Genomic DNA, 22,062 nt, shown 5'->3' on the forward strand with positions numbered 1-22,062 from the left:
TTGTGAGAGCCCACGTCGGTTGGAGAGGGGAGCGAAACATTGTTTATAAGGTGTGGAAACCTCTCCCTAACCGACGCTTTTTATAAACTTTGATGGGAAGCCTGAAAGAAACGCCCAAAAAGGATAATATCGGCTAGTGATGTGTGCTTGAACTGTTACAAATGGACTGTTATAGTAGCGACTTGAAGTTAGTAGAAATCTATGGTTGTTACAGTTGGTATTAGAGCCAGACACCGGACGGTGTGCCATCGAGAACGCTAAATCCCGAAGAGGGATGGATATCGGGAAGTGTGCCAATGAGGACACTGAGCCCCGAAGGGGGTGGATTGTGAGATCCCAATCGGTTGGAGAGGGGAGCGAAACATTGTTTATAAGGGTATGAAAACCTCTTCTTAGCAGATGCGTTTTAAAAACTTTGAGGGGAAGTCCAAAAGAGAAAACATAAAAAGGACAATATCTACTAGCGGTGGGTTTGGACTGTTATAATTATTTTCTTTCTTACCGCATAAGCGGCGGCCAGGAGGTTCATGTCCCAGCCAATGGCCCAGGCGTGAGGGCGGTGCTCCATGGCGAGGGTGACAACAATGGCTTGAAGGGTTCCTAAAAAGCAAACCATGGTGGTGAGAGAAAGATGGGCTGTGTATTTTCTCATGGTTATGACTTGCAGAATGAAGAAGGCCGCCCAAGCCAGAGTGGCGATGATGAGGAAGATGGAGCCTTTGATGACCTTTCCGTCGTTGTGAAGGTTGGACGCCGCCGCTGCATCCGCCGTGGGTGGTGTGTTTGGGTGGCGGCCATGCCCAGTCCAGAAGAAGTTGATGACACTTCCTTTATAAAATGTCATCAACATGGCTCCCACCATCGTCACTATTGTTCCAAACACCTTGGCTTGGCATCTCACACTCTTCAACTCCAACTTCTCCATTCTGATAATGACCGTTTTAGTTAAAAAAGAGAACTTAACTTTGAATACAATAATTCCATGTTAATATGTTATTTTTGTATATTTATATATTTATTCATTTTGTTCATCTGTTTATTCGATTTGAAAGGACGTTAACCAAAACTTAACATACCTACAAAGAAGTGCCATGATGAATGTCATTGAAGGAAGCGTGTTGCTTATGGCACATGCAAAAGTTGGGGATGTCATTTTTATCCCCAAGTAGTAGAAGTTCTGATCAATCAGTGGTCTGTTGAGATCGATACCATGGAAGATACAAAAAAGGATACAAAAAGAAAAGGTTTTTAGATAATTTAAAGGAACGAGTTAATTTGTTTGAAAAAAAAAAAAAAATACAACCCGCTTTAATACTAACCCAAGAAAAGCCAGAACAAACAGCTGAGCGAAAATCTTAAGTGTAATCTTGGGTCTCATTTTTCTGAAAATTTGAAACTAAAAAATGAGTTACTCGTTAAAGAAATGATAACTACGAACTCAAAGATATGTACCTCTCAAAAACAAGAGCAAAAGGTGCCATGACAACAGTGGCAAAGGCGTGGCGGTAGACGACGAGAACGTAATGGCTCATACCGTGGTTGAGGGAGATGGCAGAGATGATATTCATTCCGGCATAGCCAAATTGGAGGGAGATGACAACGATGTAAGGCTTTGCATTTTGAAGGAGACAGCCAAGGGATTGTAAGTATCCCATGCTTGTTTTGTTATGTATAAAAGGGGAAGAGTGGTATGGTGAAGAAGAAAAGGAAAGGAACATATGAGTGTGTTCCCAAAACAAAATGGCTACTTACACCAAATATTTATAACCTACTCCACGGCTTTTGTTTTCTTTTCTTGTTTGAATCAGAGTTCGAAGGTTCGTCGTTAGAACGACCTATACCGTAGACATTACTCAACCGAAACAAACCCATTCTAATTTACACGTAAGAACGATTTATGAATGTTGATTGGGTGCATATAATGTATAAAGCGTAGTTGACAAGTCACTTCTATAAAGTGACCGGTCTGAAATGCTTTCATCAATGATGCGTATGGGTTAAGTCATTCTTACCCCAAATAGCGACTCAATTCGGCCTAGTAGGGAAGAGATTCATATAGAGAATTTGTCGTTATGGCAATCTCTTTCTATGTTAGCGGGAGGGGACAGGCTTTCCTGTAGTAATCCTGTTGTGGCCCGTCTGTCTCATCGCATCTTTTTGTGACTATACTTGTAGATTGACAATCATATCAGTTTTGCATGAGAAACTTTAGAAAAAGGCTAAAGACACTGATTGGTGGAAAAAAAAAGAAGATAGAGACGAGAAAAGTGAGTTATGGAGTGCTCAGTGAGATCATTATCTCACTAAAAGGAGAAGGAAAGAAGAACGAAAGCATGGTGGTGGATGGGAATGTTTTGGCTTTGAGTTCAGTTGAATCTGCTACCCACAACAACGCTCTGGCTAATACCAAACCGAATCCGAATGGTATAAGTTTTAAATGTACGAGTATCTCCAGTTGTTTGTTGTTGATTCTACGCATACAATCTCCCTCTCTCACCCTTTTCCTCACGTGTTTAGGGTTTTTTCTTCGATTCAACGTCGGAATATCGTCCTTTATATAGCATCTCGACGTTATCGACAATTCTTATATATATTCATTTATTTTACTCTATTTCGGAGAACTTCTTGAGATTCACATAAAATACATCACAGCACGATTTGAAAGACTTAGAAGATTATTTTGGAAGCTATAAAAGGGATTTCGAAGCTCGAGATCGTGAATATTAAACTGAAGCTAGTTCACGACATATCATATAGATGCTATATCGATGACTAAGATTCTAGGAATCAGATATTCAGATAATTAATTTTGGTTAGTTATTTTATTTTTATAAAGTTAAATTATTAAAAATTATTTAATAAATAATTTTATTATTTATTAAATAAATAATTCACATAAATATCTCCTCCTCCCACTTTCTCCTAAAAGTTAGTAATGAGATAATAAATAAATAAATAAATAAATAAATAATTCTTTTAAAAAGAAAAATTGACAAAGTATTTTATTATTTAACACTTTATTTAAATCAATTATGAGAGCACTCATTTGAAGATAAGGGTCGATGAATAAAATATCATATGGTCGAAGATTTTAAGTAGGGATGTTCGTGGGTTCGATTGAATCAGGTTAGAATATTCTTTAGATTCAATCGAATCGTTCCGATGGTAAATTCTTTTAACCCAAAAATCCATTATTAAATAATAAATCAAACTCGATTCAATCCAACCATAAATTTTTTCACGTTAGATTGTCATCAACATCCTCGTCTCCTCTGTTGTCGAAATCAAACGAAAAAATGTCGCTGCAAAGTATTGTTTGCTTGACAATCCAACAACTACGACTCGATTCAGCGTGTTTTTGTTGGTGCCACAATTTTGGCTTGACAGGATCGTGGAGATTTTCGTATTAGCGGGACATTTAGAATTTATGTACAATCAGTCTCTACAGAGCTGGTAGAGTGTCACAAGAGAAGCTTCTGACCCATAAAGTGGCGGCCCCACAAGTGACGCCCATCCAGCCACATGAGAGTCAAAACAAACAAATGTCACAATGTAACCAAGGAGGACAGTGCATCATCTAACAACCACAGAGATGTATATTAAAGTCAATCGGGCCATAAGTAAGACAGAGGCAACGATGTCAACACGAGAGACAAAAATAGGATTGATAAAAAGTCAAGCAAGACCTCGAACCTCAACTTGAAAAGTCGAAATTCCAGAAAGAGTTTGAACATACAGAAGTACGGTTGAAGCATTATTATTGGCTCGAGTCGACAGTTTCACATTATTGAACACATAAGACGAGATTTTGAAAAGTTTTTAGACAGAACGTCTCGGGATCGTTATATTGACCTCTTTTCGACCATAACTTGCAACCCGTTCTCCATCCTCAAAGTCAATGACTGATAATGCTTTGGAGTCTCCTTCTTCATGATTATGACCTCAAACCTCTCCATCACAGCTGCAACTATGGCCTTCATCTGAACATAAGCCATGTCTTTCCCCACGCACGTCCTCGGCCCTGCATGGAATATAGGGAACCTAAAAGGGCTCTCACCCCTACAAACCCCATTTTCCAGCCACCTTTCCGGCCAAAACTCCTCACAATTCTTCCCCCAAATGCTCTCCATTCTCCCCATTGCATATGCATGGTACATCACAAACCAATTCTTCCCGACAACCGTCCCGTCCGGTAGGACATCGTCGCCTCGACAAGCTTTTGGGTCCACCGGCACCGGTGGGTATAACCGGAGTGTCTCCGACAATGTTGCTTGGAGATAATGCATGTCCCGGAGTTCGTCGATGTGGAAGGTTTCTCCGATTTGGTTACTAGTTTTAGACCTGATGGTTTTGAGTTCTTTAAGGATCTTTTGTTTGATGTCTGGTCGGGTGGATATGATCCAAAAGAACCATGTTAGAGCTGAAGAAGTGGTGTCTCGACCGGCGAGGATGAAGCTTATGGCTATGTCTCGGAGGAATTTTGGGGAATTTTGTTTGTCGGCCATGAACCGAGATAATAAATCTTTGTCATCCTTGTTTTCGGTCGTTTTCTCTTCCATTCTTGAGCGTATGATGTTGTCTACAAATTTATGAACTATCGATATGGATTTCTTCAGGGTTCTCTCTGATCCCAAATTGAAAAATTTCTTGATCTTGTACCATTTAGGAATTGCATACCTAAATCTGTTCAAATTAAGAACAAAATGTTACGACTCTCCACAATGGTATGATATTGTCCACTTTGAATAAGCTCTAATGACTCTGCCTTCGGTTTCCCCAAACAGACTCATAACAATGTAGATATATTCTTTACTTGTAAACCCACGATCATTCCTAAAGTAGCTAATGTAGGACTCCCTCCCAACAATCCTCCCAACAATCTTCCTACACTCTAGCCTCCCCAAACGCCTATGAAGCCCTCAAACAGCCTCCCGGCTCGACTCCTTCGCTAGAGCCCTTGAACAAAGTACACTTTTTATCAGACACTGATCATAAGTTTATAAACAAGGAATACACATCTACCGGTATAAGGCGTCGTACATAAGCCAAAACAAAGTCAGAGAGCTTATACTCAAAGTGGATTATATCTTCGTGTTTAGTAGCACGAAATGGGTATGGTTTTTTTTTTATTAAAAATGCAGATCGGAGAGAAAAAAAAAAAAAAAAAACAGAACCTGCCGGAAATTAGAGTGGCGGCGGTCTCAAAAGCGAGCATGAACTCGGTGGCGGAAGTTGCATCGCCGCCGAGACAACCAGGGTCGAAATTGAACGATAATTTACAGACATTATCAAACGCAAATCGTTCAAAAACGTCTTGAAAATCCAAAATCTGCTCTGTTTCAGAAGCCTTTTCCAACAGAGGAATCAGCTTCGTTTGAATCTCAATTACAACATTTTCCGTGACGAAATTTCTCAGCGATTTGGTGCTGAATTCATAACTCGCCATTTTCCGTTGAATCCTCCAAATTTCGCCGTCGGAGTTGAAAATTCCAGACCCCAAAAAATCCTCCATAAGCGAAACCAATCGTTCCCCTTTCGAGTAGTTCTCAAACTGGGTCTTCAGTATATGCTCCACCACATCTGGGTTTCCCGTCATGACGCCGGTGATACCCCCTGGCCGGCGGAATACCGCCGTGTTGTTCCGACTGTTGCGGAGGACCTCCGTCGTCCAGTCCAGAAAACGGTGCCGGTTCAATAAGAACAGCGGCAGAACTCCGACAACAGGGTAGAGTCTAAAACCTTCATGGCTTCGTGATTTTCGAAGGTAAAAGAAAACAGAGAAAAAAGTGATGAACAAAATAGTCCCAACACAGACCTCCATCGGTGAATTAGTTCTCTCAGTAATATCTCAACTTTACTTTTTACTTTTTTACTTTTTTTTTTTTTTATAGTAGTTGAGTTATGCTTAAATTGATTAAATATTTATGTAAAATATTTACTGGTTAACCTCAATAAATATAATAAAAATTAATTAAATTGATTAAAATACAGTTAGGTTTATTAATAAAAATTAATTTACTGGTTAACTTCAATAAATATAAATAAAACTAATTAATTATAATTACGAACAATTAAATTATTGAAAAAAAATAAATTTACCTTTAAATTTAAAATCTTCACATTTAAAACTCTATTTTTATTATTATTTTTTTCTGAGCTGTGTTTCAGTTTCAAACTCTTACCGGAGGCTGTAGCGATGAATTTTTTTGTAACGGACGAAAGTTACTTGGAGGTAGAAGACCTATGTGTCGTGAACTTCTTTTTTCCAGAAAAGAAGTAATGACGATGTTTGGGGAATAGGGATCGGGTAACTCTGTGTCAGCAATTATGGTTATATAGAGGATGCAAGCGTTATTCGAGCACTCTTTTTGGTTAGGACCCTGGACTATTCTTCTGGAACTCTGTAAAAGACAAAGAGAAAGGAAAGACTCTCGATTCATGAGACTGAACTCCGAAACCTGAACCTGAACCTCTATTACCATTAGTTATTGTGAGTTATTCCTTCACGAACTGTAAACAAACAAAGACTCAACTCAAGCAAGATGAATTCGATAGATTGAACTCGGTAAAGCTATTTTACGATCTCTTCTCTGTTCTTTCTCCTGAACCTAAACCTCTATTCCCTTCCCTGATTGAACGAGGTAAACTTCAATTCCATTGCCGTCTAACGGTAAACGATGGATACCTGTGCGTATGGGCCCGTACCTTAGGTTGAAGCCCAATTCATAATAACTTATAAACACAGTCATAAGCTGTTCTAAGCTGTTGATTCCTCTCTTCCCTTTAACCATAATAAGCATGGGATACTCACAATCCCTTGGCTGCTTCTTTCAAAATGCAATGCCTTACATCGTTGTCATCTCCCTCACATTTGGCTACGCCGGAATGAATATCATCTCCACCGTCTCCCTCGCCCGCGGTATGAGCCACTACGTCCTCGTCGTCTACCGCCACGCCTTTGCCACCGCTGTCATGGCACCCTTTGCTCTTTTCTTCGAAAGGTGCGTAGAAGAGTCAGTACTACCCTAGAAAAGAGAGGAAAGTTCGTAGCTTTCGTATACTCTTCAGTTATCACGTCTTACGATAAACAAATCCCTTCATATTTCTATAATCATACGATTATTTTTATTTTCAACATTAACCCATTTCACGTTTTGTTGAGTTTTCTTGATATCTCGTTACTAATTTTACTTTCAGGAATGTAAGACCTAAGATTACATTTAAGATTTTCGTTCAGTTATTCGTTTTAGCTCTTCTCGGGTTAGTATCAAACTTGCTGGGAACCGTAATTAAGTCCTTTCAAGTAGCTAAAAATTTTCTCTCGATCTCAACAGGCCAGTTATCGATCAGAACTTCTACTATTTAGGGCTGAAAATGACATCTCCAACTTTCTCGTGTGCTATAGGCAACATGCTTCCTTCAATGACGTTCATCATGGCAGTGCTTTGCAGGTATGTTAAGCTTTGGTTAACGTGTTCTCCGATCGAATAAATAATCAAAAGTACGAAGAATATGAATAAATGCAAGTATTATATTCGAAATGTCAACTAATTCGGTCAACCCATCAGAATGGAAAAGTTGGATTTGAAGAACGTGAGATGCCAAGCCAAGGTGTTAGGAACAATAGTGACGGTGGTGGGAGCCATGTTGATGACATTTTATAAAGGAAGTGTCATCAACTTTTTCTGGACCGGGCATGGCCGCCACACAAACACACCACCCACGGCGGCGGCGGCGGCGGCGGCGGCCAACCCCCACAACGACGGAAAGTTCATCAAAGGCTCCATCTTGCTCATCATCGCCACTCTAGCTTGGGCTGCCTTCTTCATTCTCCAAGCCATAACCATGAGAAAATACACAGCCCATCTTTCTCTCACCACCATGGTTTGCTTTTTAGGAACCCTTCAAGCCATTGTCGTCACCCTCGCCATGGACCACCCCCGCCACTCCTGGTCCATCGGCTGGGATATGAACCTCTTGGCCGCCGCTTATGGGGTAAGAAAAACTAAGAATGTTAGCGTAATTCACCATTTTGTAACGACCCAGATCCACAACATAGTAGATATTATCCTCTTTGGGCTTTCCCTTTCAGGCTTACCCTCAAGGTTTAAAACGCGTCTACCAGGTGGAAACCCTTATAAGGGTGATTTGTTCTCCTCCGTGGGACATCACAATCCACCCCCCTTCAGGGCCCAGCGTCTCTCTGGGCACTCTTTCCTTCCTCCAATCGATGTGGGACCACCCCCAAATCCACCTCTCTTTGGGGTCCAGCGTTCTTACTGGCACACCGCCTTGTGTCTACCCCCTACGGGGAACAGCGAGAAAGCTGGCACATCGTCCGGTGACTGGCTCTGATACCATTTGTAACGACCAGATCCACTGCTAGCAGATATTGTCCTCTTTGGGCTTTCCCTTTCATGCTTGCGTAAAAATTCTCTGTTTATAATCAAATAAATTATAAGAATAACTATAATTTAGTACTAAATGCACACCTACCTACGAAGTATTGTTATGAATCACGAATCTCTATAATGGTATGATAGTGTCCATACTTTGACCATAAGCTCTTCTGGCCCAAAAAATCCCGTACCCATAAAAGTAGTGTTCTTTACTTATAAACTCACGATGAAACCCGCAGGGGATCGTGAGCTCGGGATTGGCATATTATCTTCAAGGTTTGGTGATGAAAAGAAAAGGGCCAGTTTTTGTTACAGCTTTTGGGCCTCTAGTGATAGTGATTGTGGGCTTCATGGGCTCTCTCATCTTGGGTGAAAAGGTTTATGTTGGAGGGTAACTGCTCATCAATTCTCTTTTGGAGGGTAACCGAGCCGAGTCCTTTAGAACACAACGCTCTTATTTTGTATTGATTTTGTAGGATAATTGGTGCACTGCTGATTGGCGTAGGGCTGTACTCTGTTTTGTGGGGTAAATGCAACGACGTTGAAGACGCTGCTGAAGCGGTCAAACGTGAAGAATTGCCCGTCATAAACCAACCCATTTAAGCAACTTTCGATACGAAATAAGGTGTCTTAATCATGTCATAAACATATTTGACTGAATCATAGGTTATTTTAAGGTTTATTTTCAAGGCTAATGTCAAGGTCATCCAGTATCATCGACCCAAATCTCGAATCTTAGATATAGGTTGTTACATATATGTTATGTGTTGCAAAAGATCAAAATATCGAGCCACGAGCCTAGTATTAAATTATTAATTAATATTTGATATTAAGATATGAGATTGTGGGCGCACACAATCTATGATGTTTCTCCAACCACATTATCATGATCATATCATTCAACCCATCTACCTACCTCTCCAATACCATGTTCGAGATTTGCGCTGTTTTTTTTTTAGTTTAACGATCGGTTTCGAACTGATTCTAACAATTTAATATTGATTGAATAATTGAATTTATCCCTTAAACGTGTTTTTTCAGATAATCAAACTTGATTTTGAAGGATTAATAACATGTTTTGGAATAATTTTCGGGATGATAGAAGTGATTTTGATCATTTTGAATGATCTGTCTCGAACATGTCACAAGTGTATTTTATGAAGTTTCGATATTTATACCGTTACTCTCGAAATTTTGAAACGTGTGTGAAGGACGGGGAGTGAGAGGAGTCGATAGACATAGTATGACGTTTTTACTTTAAAAAACTGATTAAATTATTCCATAGAAAATTTAATAGAGAAATTCTAAAATTAAATTAAACATATATACTTAAAATGGGCAAAAATATTAAATATATATATATATNCCTCTCCAATACCATGTTCGAGATTTGCGCTGTTTTTTTTTTAGTTTAACGATCGGTTTCGAACTGATTCTAACAATTTAATATTGATTGAATAATTGAATTTATCCCTTAAACGTGTTTTTTCAGATAATCAAACTTGATTTTGAAGGATTAATAACATGTTTTGGAATAATTTTCGGGATGATAGAAGTGATTTTGATCATTTTGAATGATCTGTCTCGAACATGTCACAAGTGTATTTTATGAAGTTTCGATATTTATACCGTTACTCTCGAAATTTTGAAACGTGTGTGAAGGACGGGGAGTGAGAGGAGTCGATAGACATAGTATGACGTTTTTACTTTAAAAAACTGATTAAATTATTCCATAGAAAATTTAATAGAGAAATTCTAAAATTAAATTAAACATATATACTTAAAATGGGCAAAAATATTAAATATATATATATATATTTTGGTAAGAATTTAATGAAATTGGAAAATGATGTGTCGAAATATGAGTGGTGGAAGAAGAGACAACAAATGATGCGGGGAGCAGAGAATAAAAGCTCTTCATCAACAACCACACATCTCACCAACCTCCACCGGCTTCTCCTTGCACCCAACAAACGCACTCTCCCTTCTTTTTTTCTTATTTCCATTTCTACCCCTTACCTACCTCACCTAATGGACTCCCTAAAACCACCCCCACCCTCTCCAACCACCTCGTGCAATACACGCTCCACAATCTACTTTCAATTTTTTTTTCCCTTTTTTAACCCTATACTTTTAAATATATATTGTAATTTGTTTAAATTTTAATTAATATACCCAAAATTCAATTGCATTTTATTACCATATATATATATAAAATTGTTAAAATATTATTGAGATTAATATTATTATTTTAATAAATAAAAATAAAAATATAAATCAACTCGAATATAGTGCAACTTATTAATATTCTAGATTGTATTAATTTTTGTTTTTTTACGTTATTTAAGACTAAAAAGGAAAAATAAAATTAGGAAAATAGAAAATAATAATTAAAAGTCTTTACTCCACCAACTCCCTTCCCTCATATATCAACCTCTCCCACACTCCCAAAATTCTTCATAATTCAAAAAAAAAAAATTAAAAAAAAAAAATTAAAATTCCAAAATGGTCCTCTCTCTCATCCCTCTCTCTCTCCTCCTTCTCCTCCTCGCCTACAACCTCTTCAACCGCCTCCGCTTCAAGCTTCCGCCGGGGCCACGCCCGCTTCCGGTGGTCGGAAACCTGTACGACGTGAAGCCGGTCCGGTTCCGATGCTACGCGGACTGGGCGAAGCAGTACGGTCCAATCATATCGGTGTGGTTCGGGTCGACGCTGAACGTGGTGGTGTCGAACACGGAGCTAGCGAGGGCGGTGCTGAAGGAGCACGACCAGAGCCTGGCGGACCGGCACCGGACTCGGTCGGCGGCGAAATTCAGCCGCGATGGGAAGGACCTGATTTGGGCGGACTATGGGCCCCACTATGTGAAGGTGAGGAAAGTGTGTACCATTGAACTGTTCTCACCGAAACGACTTGAATCGCTGAGGCCGATTAGAGAAGATGAAGTTTCCGCCATGGTTGAAGACATCTTCAAGCTCTGCACCAATCCTGGTACCTTCAATTTCTTACCCATTTTTTGCTTACGTGGCTGCAAAGTGGTCCCCCACGCCATTAATGCTATTTTGTTTCTGCAAATAATTAAAAACGGTCCTCGTTATTAGGAAGAAAATAACCAAAAAATAAATATATCAACTCGTTAATTTTAAAAAATATTCAATTATATATACTTTTTTTTATTTCATTTTAAATTTATTATTTTTATTATTTGACTGTCTAAAATAATTTTTAACTATTTAAAAAATAAATGTTTTCTCATCTGATATTTTATTTTTATTAAAAATAAAATTGTTTGTAAAGGATTGAAATAATCCAAAATAACCAGATTTAAAAAAAATTATAATTAGATTGAGTTAAAAAAACATTAAATAATGAAAATAAATAATTGGTTGAAAAAGTCAAATAAGGAAATATCCAGAGTCAACTCTCCAGTTGGAATTTTTAATTAATTTATTAATATTATTATTATTTCTTAATATTTAATCATTTTGATTTTGATTTATTAATTTTAGGGGTTGAAATTGGGTAAATTAATAAAAATATTGAAAAACATTAAAAATTATAATAATTAAAAAGAAAATTGGAATTTGGGTTTTGAATCACAGAGAAGTCAGGCAAGAGTGTGAAGGTGAGGGAATTTCTGGGAGCGGTTTCATTCAACAACATCACCAGACTCGCATTCGGGAAGAGGTTCGTCAACTCCGATGGCGTTATGGACGAGCAGGGCCTCGAATTCAAGGCCATTGTCGCCAATGGCCTCAAGCTCGGCGCCTCCCTGGCCATGGCTGAGCACATCCCTTGGCTTCGCTGGATGTTCCCTCTCGAAGAAGAAGCCTTCGCCAAGCATGGTGCCCGTCGCGACCGCCTCACTCGAGCCATCATGGAAGAGCACACCAAAGCTCGCAACCAGAGCGGTAATGTCAAGAACCACTTCGTTGATGCTCTACTTACTCTCCAAGATAAGTATGATCTCAGTGAAGACACTATCATCGGCCTCCTTTGGGTACGTTATGCGATTTCCCCTATCTCTCTCAGTGAAGAACTGTTTTCAATGATTTCGATCTCTATTCAACTCTGTGAAATGAATTGAAGAACAGTCTTCGAGGATTTGGATCTCTTGTTGATGTGGATGTGGATGTGGATGTGATGTAGGATATGATCACTGCCGGCATGGACACGACGGCGATTTCGGTGGAATGGGCGATGGCGGAGATCGTAAGGAACCCTAGAGTGCAGAAGAAGGTTCAGGAGGAACTAGACAATGTGGTTGGAGTAGATCGGATTATGACAGAGAACGACTTCTCGAACCTTCCGTATCTCCAATGCGTCGTAAAGGAGGCGATGAGATTACATCCACCAACGCCATTGATGCTGCCGCATCGATCGAACGCCAACGTGAAGATCGGCGGCTACGACATCCCCAAAGGCTCGAACGTGCATGTGAACGTGTGGGCAGTGGCACGTGACCCGGCGGTGTGGAAGAACGCAGAGGAATTCCGGCCTGAGAGGTTCTTAGAAGAGGATGTGGACATGAAAGGGCACGATCTCCGGCTGCTGCCATTCGGGGCAGGGCGGAGGGTATGCCCAGGGGCTCAATTAGGAATCAATTTGGTGACCTCAATGTTGGGGCACCTTCTGCACCATTTCGAATGGACACCGTCGCCGGGGATGAAGGCGGAGGAGATCGACATGTCGGAGAGCCCTGGATTGGTGTCGTACATGAAGACGCCAGTGCAGGCTGTGGCCACTCCCAGGCTGCCTTCGGGACTGTACAAACGCGTGCCTGTGGACATGTAAGATGTGTTTGTTTTTGTTTGGTTGTTGATGTTCCTCGGCGTTTAGATTTGTTTTGTATTATGAAAAAGGGTTTCTTCCGGTGATACTGAGGTTGAAGAAGGTTTCTGTTTTCATGGAAACTCCTTTCTGTAAAATCTGAAGCGAAATCAAACCTTGACGACAACAGAACAGATGTTTCAATTCAATCACTCAATTTTCTATCTTCCCTTCCCTGCTTTCCTCTTTTCTAATGGGATTTTCTCTGCTTTCTAATGGGATTTTCTCTGCTTTCTTCCTCTATTCTAATGGGATTTTGTGATATTCTACTAGATATTACTGGACACATTCAGAAAACGGTAGAAAAAAATTGAAGATCATTGACATAGGAATCTCAAATTGCAGATTACGAACAAAGAAACCAACTTTTCACTTGCTTTAAACTCAATATCTCAGAGAGATCTCTTCAATTTTAAATCAATACACAACAAAGCGTAAAACACAAGGTAAGACACCCTGGTGACTTTATTCAATATGCCCAAGAATACTCTGGGAATGCAAGAAATGAATAAAATCTCTCGTTGATTCACACCAACCCCAAAAAAATTTAAGAAGATAATAACTTAATAAAATGAATCACCTCTTTAGCTCCAGCAAGTGGGGTGTTTAAGTAGGATGGGTTTAGTATGTAACTTACACATAGTGGAGAGAAACTCGACTTAAGCCTGCAGAAAGCTGGCATACTTGGCACCTAGGAAGAGCCTCTGGATGCAGAGGAGGGCATATTTGGTAACCTCAGCATTCTCATGATTCATCAGTTTCATCACTCTTTCCTTGGCCTTGAGGTCTGTCACTATAACTCTCCCAGCTGGATGGTGTTGAATGAACTGGGAAAGATCAAAACATGCAACTGCCAGAGCCCTTGGATCACTGGAACTGTCCAGAATGGTGATTAGGACCCTCAATATCTGTATCAAATAATTCGCCTATTACTTTCACTTTCAGTACAACCAACACATTCTTCATATATCATACAGATCTATAAAGGATAAAGTGGTTTCTTTATAAAAGTAGGACCAACATAATAATCACATTTAATGCAGCCCATTTGAGTATGATAATGACTTTGTGATGATTCAGAAAACGGTAGAAAAACAATACTGTAACAAGAGGAGGGAAAAACCTTCAAGTCGTTCTCTTCGAAGCTTGTAATATTTTCACGCCAGAAATTTACATCTTTGTGCATAGGAGACCAGTCAAGATGCCCGAGAAGGACTTCTTGCTTGTACTTGTCAAAAGAACTTAGTTTCTTGATATTATCTTTCAGCCCCTCTTCCAGTTGACTCAGAGCCTCCAAAAGGTCCTATTACATGGTTGTAATCATATTTTTAAGTACACTGTAGAAAAGAGAGATGGGGAGGGAGAGAGAAAAAAGCTAAAAGATTTGCTTACTTGGTGAAGAAATGTATGCATGGTAATGGAAGTTCGAATAAAAATGGAAATCAGTCGTGAAAATAGGAAACCGAGAGATATTAGGAATGATGAGCAATGTCATTCATTTCACACTCGGAAGAAAAGGTACATCAGAAGTATGTTCGTGGGAAAGAAGAAATTGCACCTAGATCTGATACAGAAAAGGGGAAATGGGGGCAAAAGAGAGAAATCCTCGATAGAGCTATAGGATATAATTCAGCCATCAAAGATTTGGATAAAACATGCGATGCTGAGTAAGTTTCAACCAACCATCAATCTTATGGAGATAATATTAAGACAGAAAGTAATGTCACTTTAGTGATATCGATTCAGTTGTTACTAAAAAAACGAACAAACAAACAAATCAAGAACTGTTTCTTTGATGTCCATCAGGGAGGTTGGTGCATTGGCTATTATGATGAAAATAAAAGAAACTCAGTAAGGAAAAAACTTCGGACTTTTCCTACCTCATCACTCCATGCTTGTGATTTCAAACTTTGAACAATTTGTGGTAGTCCGAGACCGACCATTTGAGCTCCAAATGTTCCCTTGTGGAGTAAGTTCCTCAAGGTCAAAATAACAACTCGGACAACCTAGTAGAAATAACACAAACAAGTTAATAAACATTGATGTTAGAAGTTGAACATGGTAAACAAGCCAACATAGTCTAAGTGGCTCTACTTGAAGATAGAAAAATAAAGGCAGGATGAAACAATGCCATGAATGTACAGGGGAGAATGAATACAATGCGGTTATAGCAAACTAAAACACACAGAACAAGACAGAGTAACTTTATTAGAATGACCAGTGTCCAGAGGGTGGTTTCACCTTCTCTTTTGTGGAACTCTTGACAACATCAATGAGTCTCGGAAGGGTTCTAGAAGTGGCCAAGAATTCAATTGCTGGCTCATAATATGATAAGAGCCAAACACAAAGACAGGTTTCATATAGAATCTGTTAGAAAAAGAACAGTTAGTTTCAATGTTAAAGTTTGACAATAACAATTTTCAAAATTAAATGGAGTAATTGATTACTGGAGACAACTTAAAAAATGCGAGTCTGATAAATATGATAAGAAATCCAAAGAAAATATCCAACTAATAAGAAGACGAGTGCAAATGCCAGGAATTAAATGACCAAATTACCTGAGTAGATTGTTGGGTCGATGCAGGAGAAATCAAAGGAATAAGCAATTTCACTCCATCTGCCTGGATAAAGGAGGATCTGACCTTTGGTTCCTTCAGCAGAGTTGAAAGGCAATTGATAGAAGTCGATACAGCACGACTAGGATGTGAAGGATTCTTCAGCTACACAACATTTTAAGACTACTGTGTCAGCATCGTTGAAACTAGAGCTCAATAATAGATTTTCGATTGGCTAAAATAAATGGGTCACTAAAAGGGTGTGTATGGCCTGCAGCTGCTCTTACACATTACATTTCCAAGTTAATCATCAAACGGAAAAAAGTACATGCATACATTTAAGTACATGGGTTAGTATCTATGTTTATATAACATATTTCCTTATGGCTTTTGCTGAATACATATCGCATCCATACCAATTAATCACGAGTGTTAATGGGAGAGGAAATTTTGAGAGAACACAAAGTCAAGATGCCAATACTTGCAACACATTAAAATATATTTTTTTATATTTTAACATTTTAACGATGAACACATCATATAGATATCCATTAAAAAAGAATATGAAGGAAAAAATATGATATATAACATCTATGATCTCTTAGGAAAATCTTGGATGCAGTTGATGGATAGCCCACACCAAAGAGGAAAAAGTCCCTAGTATTTTCTTATGTTACAGGCTCTCTAGTCTCTACATTGAAGGAATGGTAAAGATATTGAACATATGCAAAGTACCTGTGCACAAAGCCATTTCACCAGTCCATCCAAAACATCATCAATGGTAGTAATTTTCATCTTGGAATTTGTGACATCATCATTTGCAGAACTGCCATCATGAGTCGTCTTTCTAGCACTATAGTTACGAGAAAGAAATTAAGTCAATCCATAATGGTTACATCAATCATACATGCACACATATACACGCCAAAAAACATACAACTAAATCCTTGAAATTTTGTGGTGGAAAATATTTCCAAAAGTGTACCTCACTATCAGAGCAAGTATTTTACAGCTCTTCTCCTGTATGAACCAATTTCGCTTCCAAAGCAATCTGAATTACATAAGAAATTTACTTAGTATTATACTTCTCCAAAAAGAATTGGCATACTGCTAAATATATAATCCATCCCCAATATTTAGGCCACTTTTAAACTTTTTTTCCTTTCCCTTTTAGAACATTACACATAATCCTTAATGTATAAATTTATCTCAATCAAATTTTCGTGTGAAAAATGATAAATTTGTAATGATGTGGAGTTTAATTATAAATTTATTAAAAAATCCAATGGTTGGTACTGTAAGGTACTGTATCCTTAATGTCCCAAAAACTTCTTTAGAAAAATAAGCAAAGAACTTTTTCCCTCTTTTTTGTTTTTTTATTTTATTTCATTTTATTTTTTTAAACGAAACCCTCCTGAAATATAAATTATGTGAAGTAAAAATCCTGAAAACAAAGCAAAAATAGGAGACTGTTTTTCATGGGAGGGTTATCAAAATTTGGAAAAAGTGCACAATAAACTGCCCCCCAGAACTCCTTTAAGGACCTTTTCTTCCATTCAATGTGCATTATTGATCATCAAACAGTCAGGATTAAAACTCTTCTTTAAGATGATTTAAGGGGGATCTAAAATAAGTGGATGTAGCCAACTTATGTATAGCGGGCTGGTTAGGCTGTATGTTCTCGACTAATAATCCCCCCACCCCATTACTGTTGAACACTAGAATGAGTGGATGTAAATTATGTCTTATATATAGGTTATAAAGCTTGGTTGAGGTTCAACCATTTGGAAATTATGTAACTATATACATAAGGGAAGAATTAAACTTTATTTGGTCAAGAAACAATGTAACTTGTAAGCAAAAGATTGTACACATTAGAGAGAAGTTCAAAAAAGAAAAAAAAAACAAAACAACACGAAAAAGATAAATCAGAATATCAGGATCATATAAATTAATGAAATGTATAACTAATTTAAACAATTCTGCATAAACCCATGCTTGAATCACATACATACCGTAGGAAAGGTTCATAAGCATCTTCGCTTGCAAGAGAAGGATCATGGAACAATCTTGCTCTTTTTGGGTTTGCTGCCAAAGCATTCACCACATATATATCAGTGGGCTTTTAATGTTTTTCTTTGCTTTAACTGAAATTATTTATCCATAGACACTTTAGTTAAGACTTCTATTGATAAATATTTGAGCCTCCCATAGTTGGAGAAACATGTTGAGATGAAAGTGGTATTAAGAGATCTTAAAATACTAGTATTTATTATCAACTACGAAAACATGATAGATGCTTGTAACTAATATATCTACAGGCTGAGTTTTGAACAAATTAGACTTCGAAGGTCAAACTAATATAAAAATATATTACAAAATTGCATATTAAACAAGAAAATGAAACTTTTCATTGAAAAAATTTAACAAATTCCAAAATGAGTGAAATATATGAAAAAGAGAGTTCAACGGATAAATAAAAGATTCCAATTTAGATTAGTTTCCTATAAAGAAAAACAATCAAAAGAGCGGGAGAGGGAACACCAAAGAGGAACTTTCAGATGAGTTGGCACAAGCCAACCTAACTAAGAATGATGTCTACCTTCAAAAGTTCTCTAATTTTTTTCCAATCAATGCTTTTACCACATTGACCCCAAGCAGGTGAGAATGCAATGGTAAAGAAAGACCCAATAAAAACTGAAGAACATTACTTTTAGACTAATATGAAAAGGGTTTTCCAAGAATAAATGGTTAAGAAATTCCCCTGCTTCAAAACAAAGACAACAAATGGAAGGTTAGAGACATGAGGGAGACTTTCGTTGGAGAACGTGAGCTGTCTTTAGACTACTATTCAGCACTATCCAAGAAAGAATGTTAATTCTTTTTGGACTTTTTGATTTCCACAAAGCAGAGAACGAACCCTTTGCCTGAGATGAAGCATTCAACTTACTAAAAACAGATTTGATAGAAGATGACCCCTAGGCCTCTTTAAAACTTCCAACTTTAGCAACTAATAAAGCTTCCAGCAAATAATTGAAATCAATAACCTCAACATCTTTTGATCGCCTTCTCAAAAACAATAATCCAAGCAAGACAAGAGTCTAAAAAATCAGAGCTACCACTTGTTTTAGTACATCAACTAATTTTTAACCAATTCCCTAATAAATTACTCAAACCATTACAAAGGCTTGCAAACTTCAACCAAACCACTCTTATCCCAGCCCCTCCTAATATAATTGGATTATTCTATTTGTTACCTTACAAATATGACATACTTTCAGAAAAGAACCTTTTTTATGAACTTCTAAGAAAAGCCCCATGTATATCTCGAGAAAAATAGAAAATATAGTTCTTGATCTTGTAAAACTCTTTTAGACTTCCAAATGGAATCATAAATTTCTATTCATATGAAGTTACCTGTCAGCATTTCGTCGATTAATGCTAGAACATATTCCACTGTTTCTTCCTTAAATATATCACGTAAGATGCTAACAAATAATCGAACATATGCTGGACCATCCTGCAAAATCCAACTGCACTTTGAGTATAATGAGATAATGTAAAGAAAATAGTTCTTAATTTGCTATTTTCTCTACATGGGGTGGACAAACAAGATTTCCATCACAATAATCATGCACAAAAGAATAATAAGTAGATGAATTAAATAATGAAAATGAATCAGACATATATGGGGAAAATTTACATCATCCAACAATTGTGCCCTGTAACTCTCTGGTCTGTTATCATAACGCCTTAACAGCTGAAGGCTTGTTCCACTGATAAGTTTCGTAGTCATGTATGTCTCCCATGGAATGTCCCTTGTGAGAACCTTCCACAATTAGAAAAAATGTTAATGATAGCATCCATTATCAATTCCAAGAAAAAAAAAAAAAAAAAAAAAAAAAAAGAGCTNCTCTCTAAGGGCACCTCAAGACCTCAGTGAAAAATATAAGTTGGAATGTAAGAGGCCTTATCTCAGCATTTTTAAGTAACTTCATCCTAGTAAGTTCCAGATCACGTATTGGATCACCCAATGAAAATGACAATGCTTTAAAAAATAGTAGAATTAAACTTGCGATTGCTAAGAAAATGAATCTCTCAAGACAAACAGCTCGTTTTTGCTCCCTCCAATTTCTCCATCGAGTTATATTTTCTAATGAATGGCATTAAGATGTTCAGATGAATTGCAATTTTAGATCCTAGAAGAAACTTGCAATTACTTATAACCCATAACTAACGAGTAAATGAACTATTTTTGGATCATTGACCTAACTGCTCAAACACCTAACATTCAATCACCATGGGTGTAGTTACACTCACACCACCAAACTGACAAACAGTACAAATTACTCGATAATCAATAACATTTTGCGCCATCGAAGAAATCAAGTTCTTTACAGTACTACTAATAACCATCTAAAAACACCTCAGAATCAAATCTAAGAAGGAAAGAAACAATAAGAAGATCCAATCACCAACCTGCTCAGTGCTAAGCTCGGCGTGGTCTATTTCCATCGCACCTTCCGCTTGCAATTACGCAACCAGCAACGCTGCAGATCAAGCAATCAGATCAAATCCCCAAAATTGAAGTAAAATTCACTCCACGAACGAGAAGAAAACTTCACGAATGGTAAAATACATCAAAATATCCATCTCCACGCAACTGTGATCCAAATTGCTTCAACTAAAACTCTCCTATAAATTATTGGTACAAATGCAGAGAATTTACCAGCAAGAAGAACGAGAAAAAATTGTGATCCAAATTCGCAGATCAGTAAGGAACACAACTCACGATCTCCTAGCAAATTATGAAGAGAGAATCGAATTAGCTCGTTTTTTTTTTTTTATAATTTCATTTTCAGCGGTTTGCACGAGTTGCGTTTTTTTGGACCAACTCACCATTCGTTTATCGTGATGAACCGGTTGGGTTGAACCGCCATGCTTTTTTTCTTTTTTCTTATTCATGATTATTTAAGATATTAATTTTTATCTACAACTATAACCTATTATATAAAATTAAAATGAACTCAAAACACAAATTCACATCTAACTTCTAAATAACGGATTTAATGAATGATAAATTCGCTCAACAAAAAAAAAATAAAAAATCGCGATTTTAATTTAAAATATAAATACACTCAGTTATAGATTATCATAGATTATCAAAACCTCCAAACAAAAAATAAATTTAAATAATATAAAATTAAATTGAAAAACAGTTAAAAATTTGAGGGAGGTGAATAATATAAAATTAACTTGAAAAATAGTTAAAAATGTGAGGGATGTGAACAGTGATCATGTATGACATTAACAAGTGATCGTGTGCAATATAAAATTAACTTGAAAAACAGTTAAAAATGTGAGGGATGTGAACACAGTGATCATGTATGGCATTAACAACTGATCGTGTGCAACGTGAATAGAGTGATCGAGAGTTTTAAAAGAGCACGAGAGACAAATATAGTGAGAATTCAAGCCAAATTGAAATCATTAAAAGAGAAATGGGTTAGGAACCTTCAACTTATAGATATAAGACGGTTTATAAAAGATTGGATAAAAAAAAAAACATAATATAATATTGTGGGGCTTAACGAAACAGGTAGGATGAATCCAGAAAAAAGATGATTAAATACTAAGTCGAAATTCTTGACAGATAAATCAAGAAAGTAAGCCTTTACAAATATAATTAAAAAACTAATTTCATTCGGTTGAACCTATTTTTTTTATTTGGACTCGAAAATCAAGTCGTCAGTCTTTTTAAAGATATAATCCAATTCAAATCAAAATCTTATCCAATCAAACTCACCCGAACACAATAAATTACAGGTCATTCATTGACTAATTGGTTGGAATTTATAGGTCAAAAACACAATTACAGGTCATTTTGTTTTGTTTTGTTTTTTTTTTTCTCTCCCATCTTTTGGTAATAAAATTATATTTTGAAATATAATTCATAATTTTAAGTCCACCGCCGACGTCCATTCTTCCTCCTTCACTTTCTACTTGTACGGAAAATAAAATTCCAAAATAAGAAAAAAAATTATTTTTGGAGTAATTTTTTTTCAAGTTGGATTAATAAAATGAATATGGTCTATTTAAGTAATTAACTTAAATTATAAATGTAGTAATAATTAACCCTCCAAATTTTTAGTTTCTTATCTAAATCACATCTTTAAAATTTATTAATATCTCATTCATTTTTAATTTTTTAATTTTATGTATAGTATTCTAAAATAATTTTATTTTAAAATCAAATTCGAAACTACCCATTAAGTAAATT

The 22,062-nt window shown here is 37.1% G+C and overlaps 5 protein-coding genes across 6 annotated transcripts; 2 read left to right on the forward strand and 3 right to left on the reverse strand.

The window, feature by feature from the left end:
• Nucleotides 1-457: 457 nt before the first annotated feature.
• LOC111791423 (WAT1-related protein At5g07050-like) lies at nucleotides 458-1,717 on the reverse strand. Its single transcript, XM_023672752.1, has 4 exons — nucleotides 1,453-1,717; nucleotides 1,320-1,382; nucleotides 1,077-1,193; nucleotides 458-926 (listed from the first exon to the last, which is right to left on the reverse strand). The coding sequence occupies exons 1-4, from the start codon at nucleotides 1,653-1,655 to the stop codon at nucleotides 461-463; spliced, it is 849 nt and encodes a 282-aa protein (XP_023528520.1). The 5' UTR covers nucleotides 1,656-1,717; the 3' UTR covers nucleotides 458-460.
• A 2,125-nt stretch (nucleotides 1,718-3,842) lies between these two features.
• LOC111791728 (cytochrome P450 94A1-like) lies at nucleotides 3,843-5,821 on the reverse strand. The gene is made up of 2 exons (XM_023673197.1): nucleotides 5,175-5,821; nucleotides 3,843-4,683 (listed from the first exon to the last, which is right to left on the reverse strand). The coding sequence occupies exons 1-2, from the start codon at nucleotides 5,819-5,821 to the stop codon at nucleotides 3,843-3,845; spliced, it is 1,488 nt and encodes a 495-aa protein (XP_023528965.1).
• A 958-nt stretch (nucleotides 5,822-6,779) lies between these two features.
• Nucleotides 6,780-9,190, forward strand: LOC111790181 (WAT1-related protein At5g07050-like). 2 transcript variants are annotated; one of them, XM_023671020.1, is made up of 6 exons: nucleotides 6,780-7,001; nucleotides 7,198-7,260; nucleotides 7,335-7,451; nucleotides 7,569-7,995; nucleotides 8,639-8,790; nucleotides 8,876-9,190. In XM_023671020.1, exons 1-6 carry the CDS (start codon nucleotides 6,799-6,801, stop codon nucleotides 9,000-9,002), a joined length of 1,089 nt encoding a protein of 362 aa, XP_023526788.1. In that variant the 5' UTR covers nucleotides 6,780-6,798; the 3' UTR covers nucleotides 9,003-9,190. The 2 variants fall into 2 exon arrangements, with proteins under 2 accessions (XP_023526788.1, XP_023526789.1); XM_023671021.1 differs by lacking the exon at nucleotides 7,198-7,260.
• Nucleotides 9,191-10,847: 1,657 nt separating this feature from the next.
• LOC111790179 (cytochrome P450 98A2) lies at nucleotides 10,848-13,401 on the forward strand. The gene is made up of 3 exons (XM_023671018.1): nucleotides 10,848-11,388; nucleotides 12,000-12,397; nucleotides 12,547-13,401. Exons 1-3 carry the CDS (start codon nucleotides 10,905-10,907, stop codon nucleotides 13,189-13,191), a joined length of 1,527 nt encoding a protein of 508 aa, XP_023526786.1. The 5' UTR covers nucleotides 10,848-10,904; the 3' UTR covers nucleotides 13,192-13,401.
• A 170-nt stretch (nucleotides 13,402-13,571) lies between these two features.
• LOC111790180 (V-type proton ATPase subunit H-like) lies at nucleotides 13,572-20,608 on the reverse strand. The gene is made up of 12 exons (XM_023671019.1): nucleotides 20,512-20,608; nucleotides 20,262-20,331; nucleotides 19,486-19,611; nucleotides 19,200-19,302; nucleotides 17,798-17,870; nucleotides 16,768-16,833; nucleotides 16,518-16,635; nucleotides 15,786-15,947; nucleotides 15,469-15,594; nucleotides 15,108-15,233; nucleotides 14,351-14,530; nucleotides 13,572-14,135 (listed from the first exon to the last, which is right to left on the reverse strand). Exons 2-12 carry the CDS (start codon nucleotides 20,295-20,297, stop codon nucleotides 13,887-13,889), a joined length of 1,365 nt encoding a protein of 454 aa, XP_023526787.1. The 5' UTR covers nucleotides 20,298-20,331; nucleotides 20,512-20,608; the 3' UTR covers nucleotides 13,572-13,886.
• Nucleotides 20,609-22,062: the final 1,454 nt, after the last annotated feature.

This window comes from Cucurbita pepo, chromosome LG03, assembly GCF_002806865.2.
Source record: "Cucurbita pepo subsp. pepo cultivar mu-cu-16 chromosome LG03, ASM280686v2, whole genome shotgun sequence".
Classification (NCBI taxonomy): Eukaryota; Viridiplantae; Streptophyta; class Magnoliopsida; order Cucurbitales; family Cucurbitaceae; genus Cucurbita; species Cucurbita pepo.

Bases quoted from the DNA above. Each gene is read 5' to 3' on its own strand.
- LOC111791423 (XM_023672752.1), bottom strand. From the start codon at position 1,655: ATGGGATACTTACAATCCCTTGGCTGTCTCCTTCAAAATGCAAAGCCT. The intron at 1,383-1,452 runs GTACATATCTTT...TCAAATTTTCAG, and splicing joins TTTGCTCTTGTTTTTGAGAG to AAAAATGAGACCCAAGATTA. The intron at 1,194-1,319 runs GTTAGTATTAAA...CGATCTCAACAG, and splicing joins TTTGTTCTGGCTTTTCTTGG to ACCACTGATTGATCAGAACT.
- LOC111790179 (XM_023671018.1), top strand. From the start codon at position 10,905: ATGGTCCTCTCTCTCATCCCTCTCTCTCTCCTCCTTCTCCTCCTCGCC. The intron at 11,389-11,999 runs GTACCTTCAATT...TTTGAATCACAG, and splicing joins CAAGCTCTGCACCAATCCTG to AGAAGTCAGGCAAGAGTGTG. The intron at 12,398-12,546 runs GTACGTTATGCG...GATGTGATGTAG, and splicing joins CTATCATCGGCCTCCTTTGG to GATATGATCACTGCCGGCAT.
- LOC111791728 (XM_023673197.1), bottom strand. From the start codon at position 5,821: ATGGAGGTCTGTGTTGGGACTATTTTGTTCATCACTTTTTTCTCTGTT. The intron at 4,684-5,174 runs GTTCTGTTTTTT...TAATTTGAACAG, and splicing joins GCCACTCTAATTTCCGGCAG to ATTTAGGTATGCAATTCCTA.
- LOC111790181 (XM_023671020.1), top strand. From the start codon at position 6,799: ATGGGATACTCACAATCCCTTGGCTGCTTCTTTCAAAATGCAATGCCT. The intron at 7,996-8,638 runs GTAAGAAAAACT...TGAAACCCGCAG, and splicing joins TCTTGGCCGCCGCTTATGGG to GGGATCGTGAGCTCGGGATT. The intron at 8,791-8,875 runs GTAACTGCTCAT...TTGATTTTGTAG, and splicing joins GAAAAGGTTTATGTTGGAGG to GATAATTGGTGCACTGCTGA.
- LOC111790180 (XM_023671019.1), bottom strand. From the start codon at position 20,297: ATGGAAATAGACCACGCCGAGCTTAGCACTGAGCAG. The intron at 15,234-15,468 runs GTGAAACCACCC...TATTTCTACTAG, and splicing joins AGAGTTCCACAAAAGAGAAG to GTTGTCCGAGTTGTTATTTT. The intron at 14,531-15,107 runs GTAGGAAAAGTC...ACCATGTAATAG, and splicing joins CACAAGCATGGAGTGATGAG to GACCTTTTGGAGGCTCTGAG.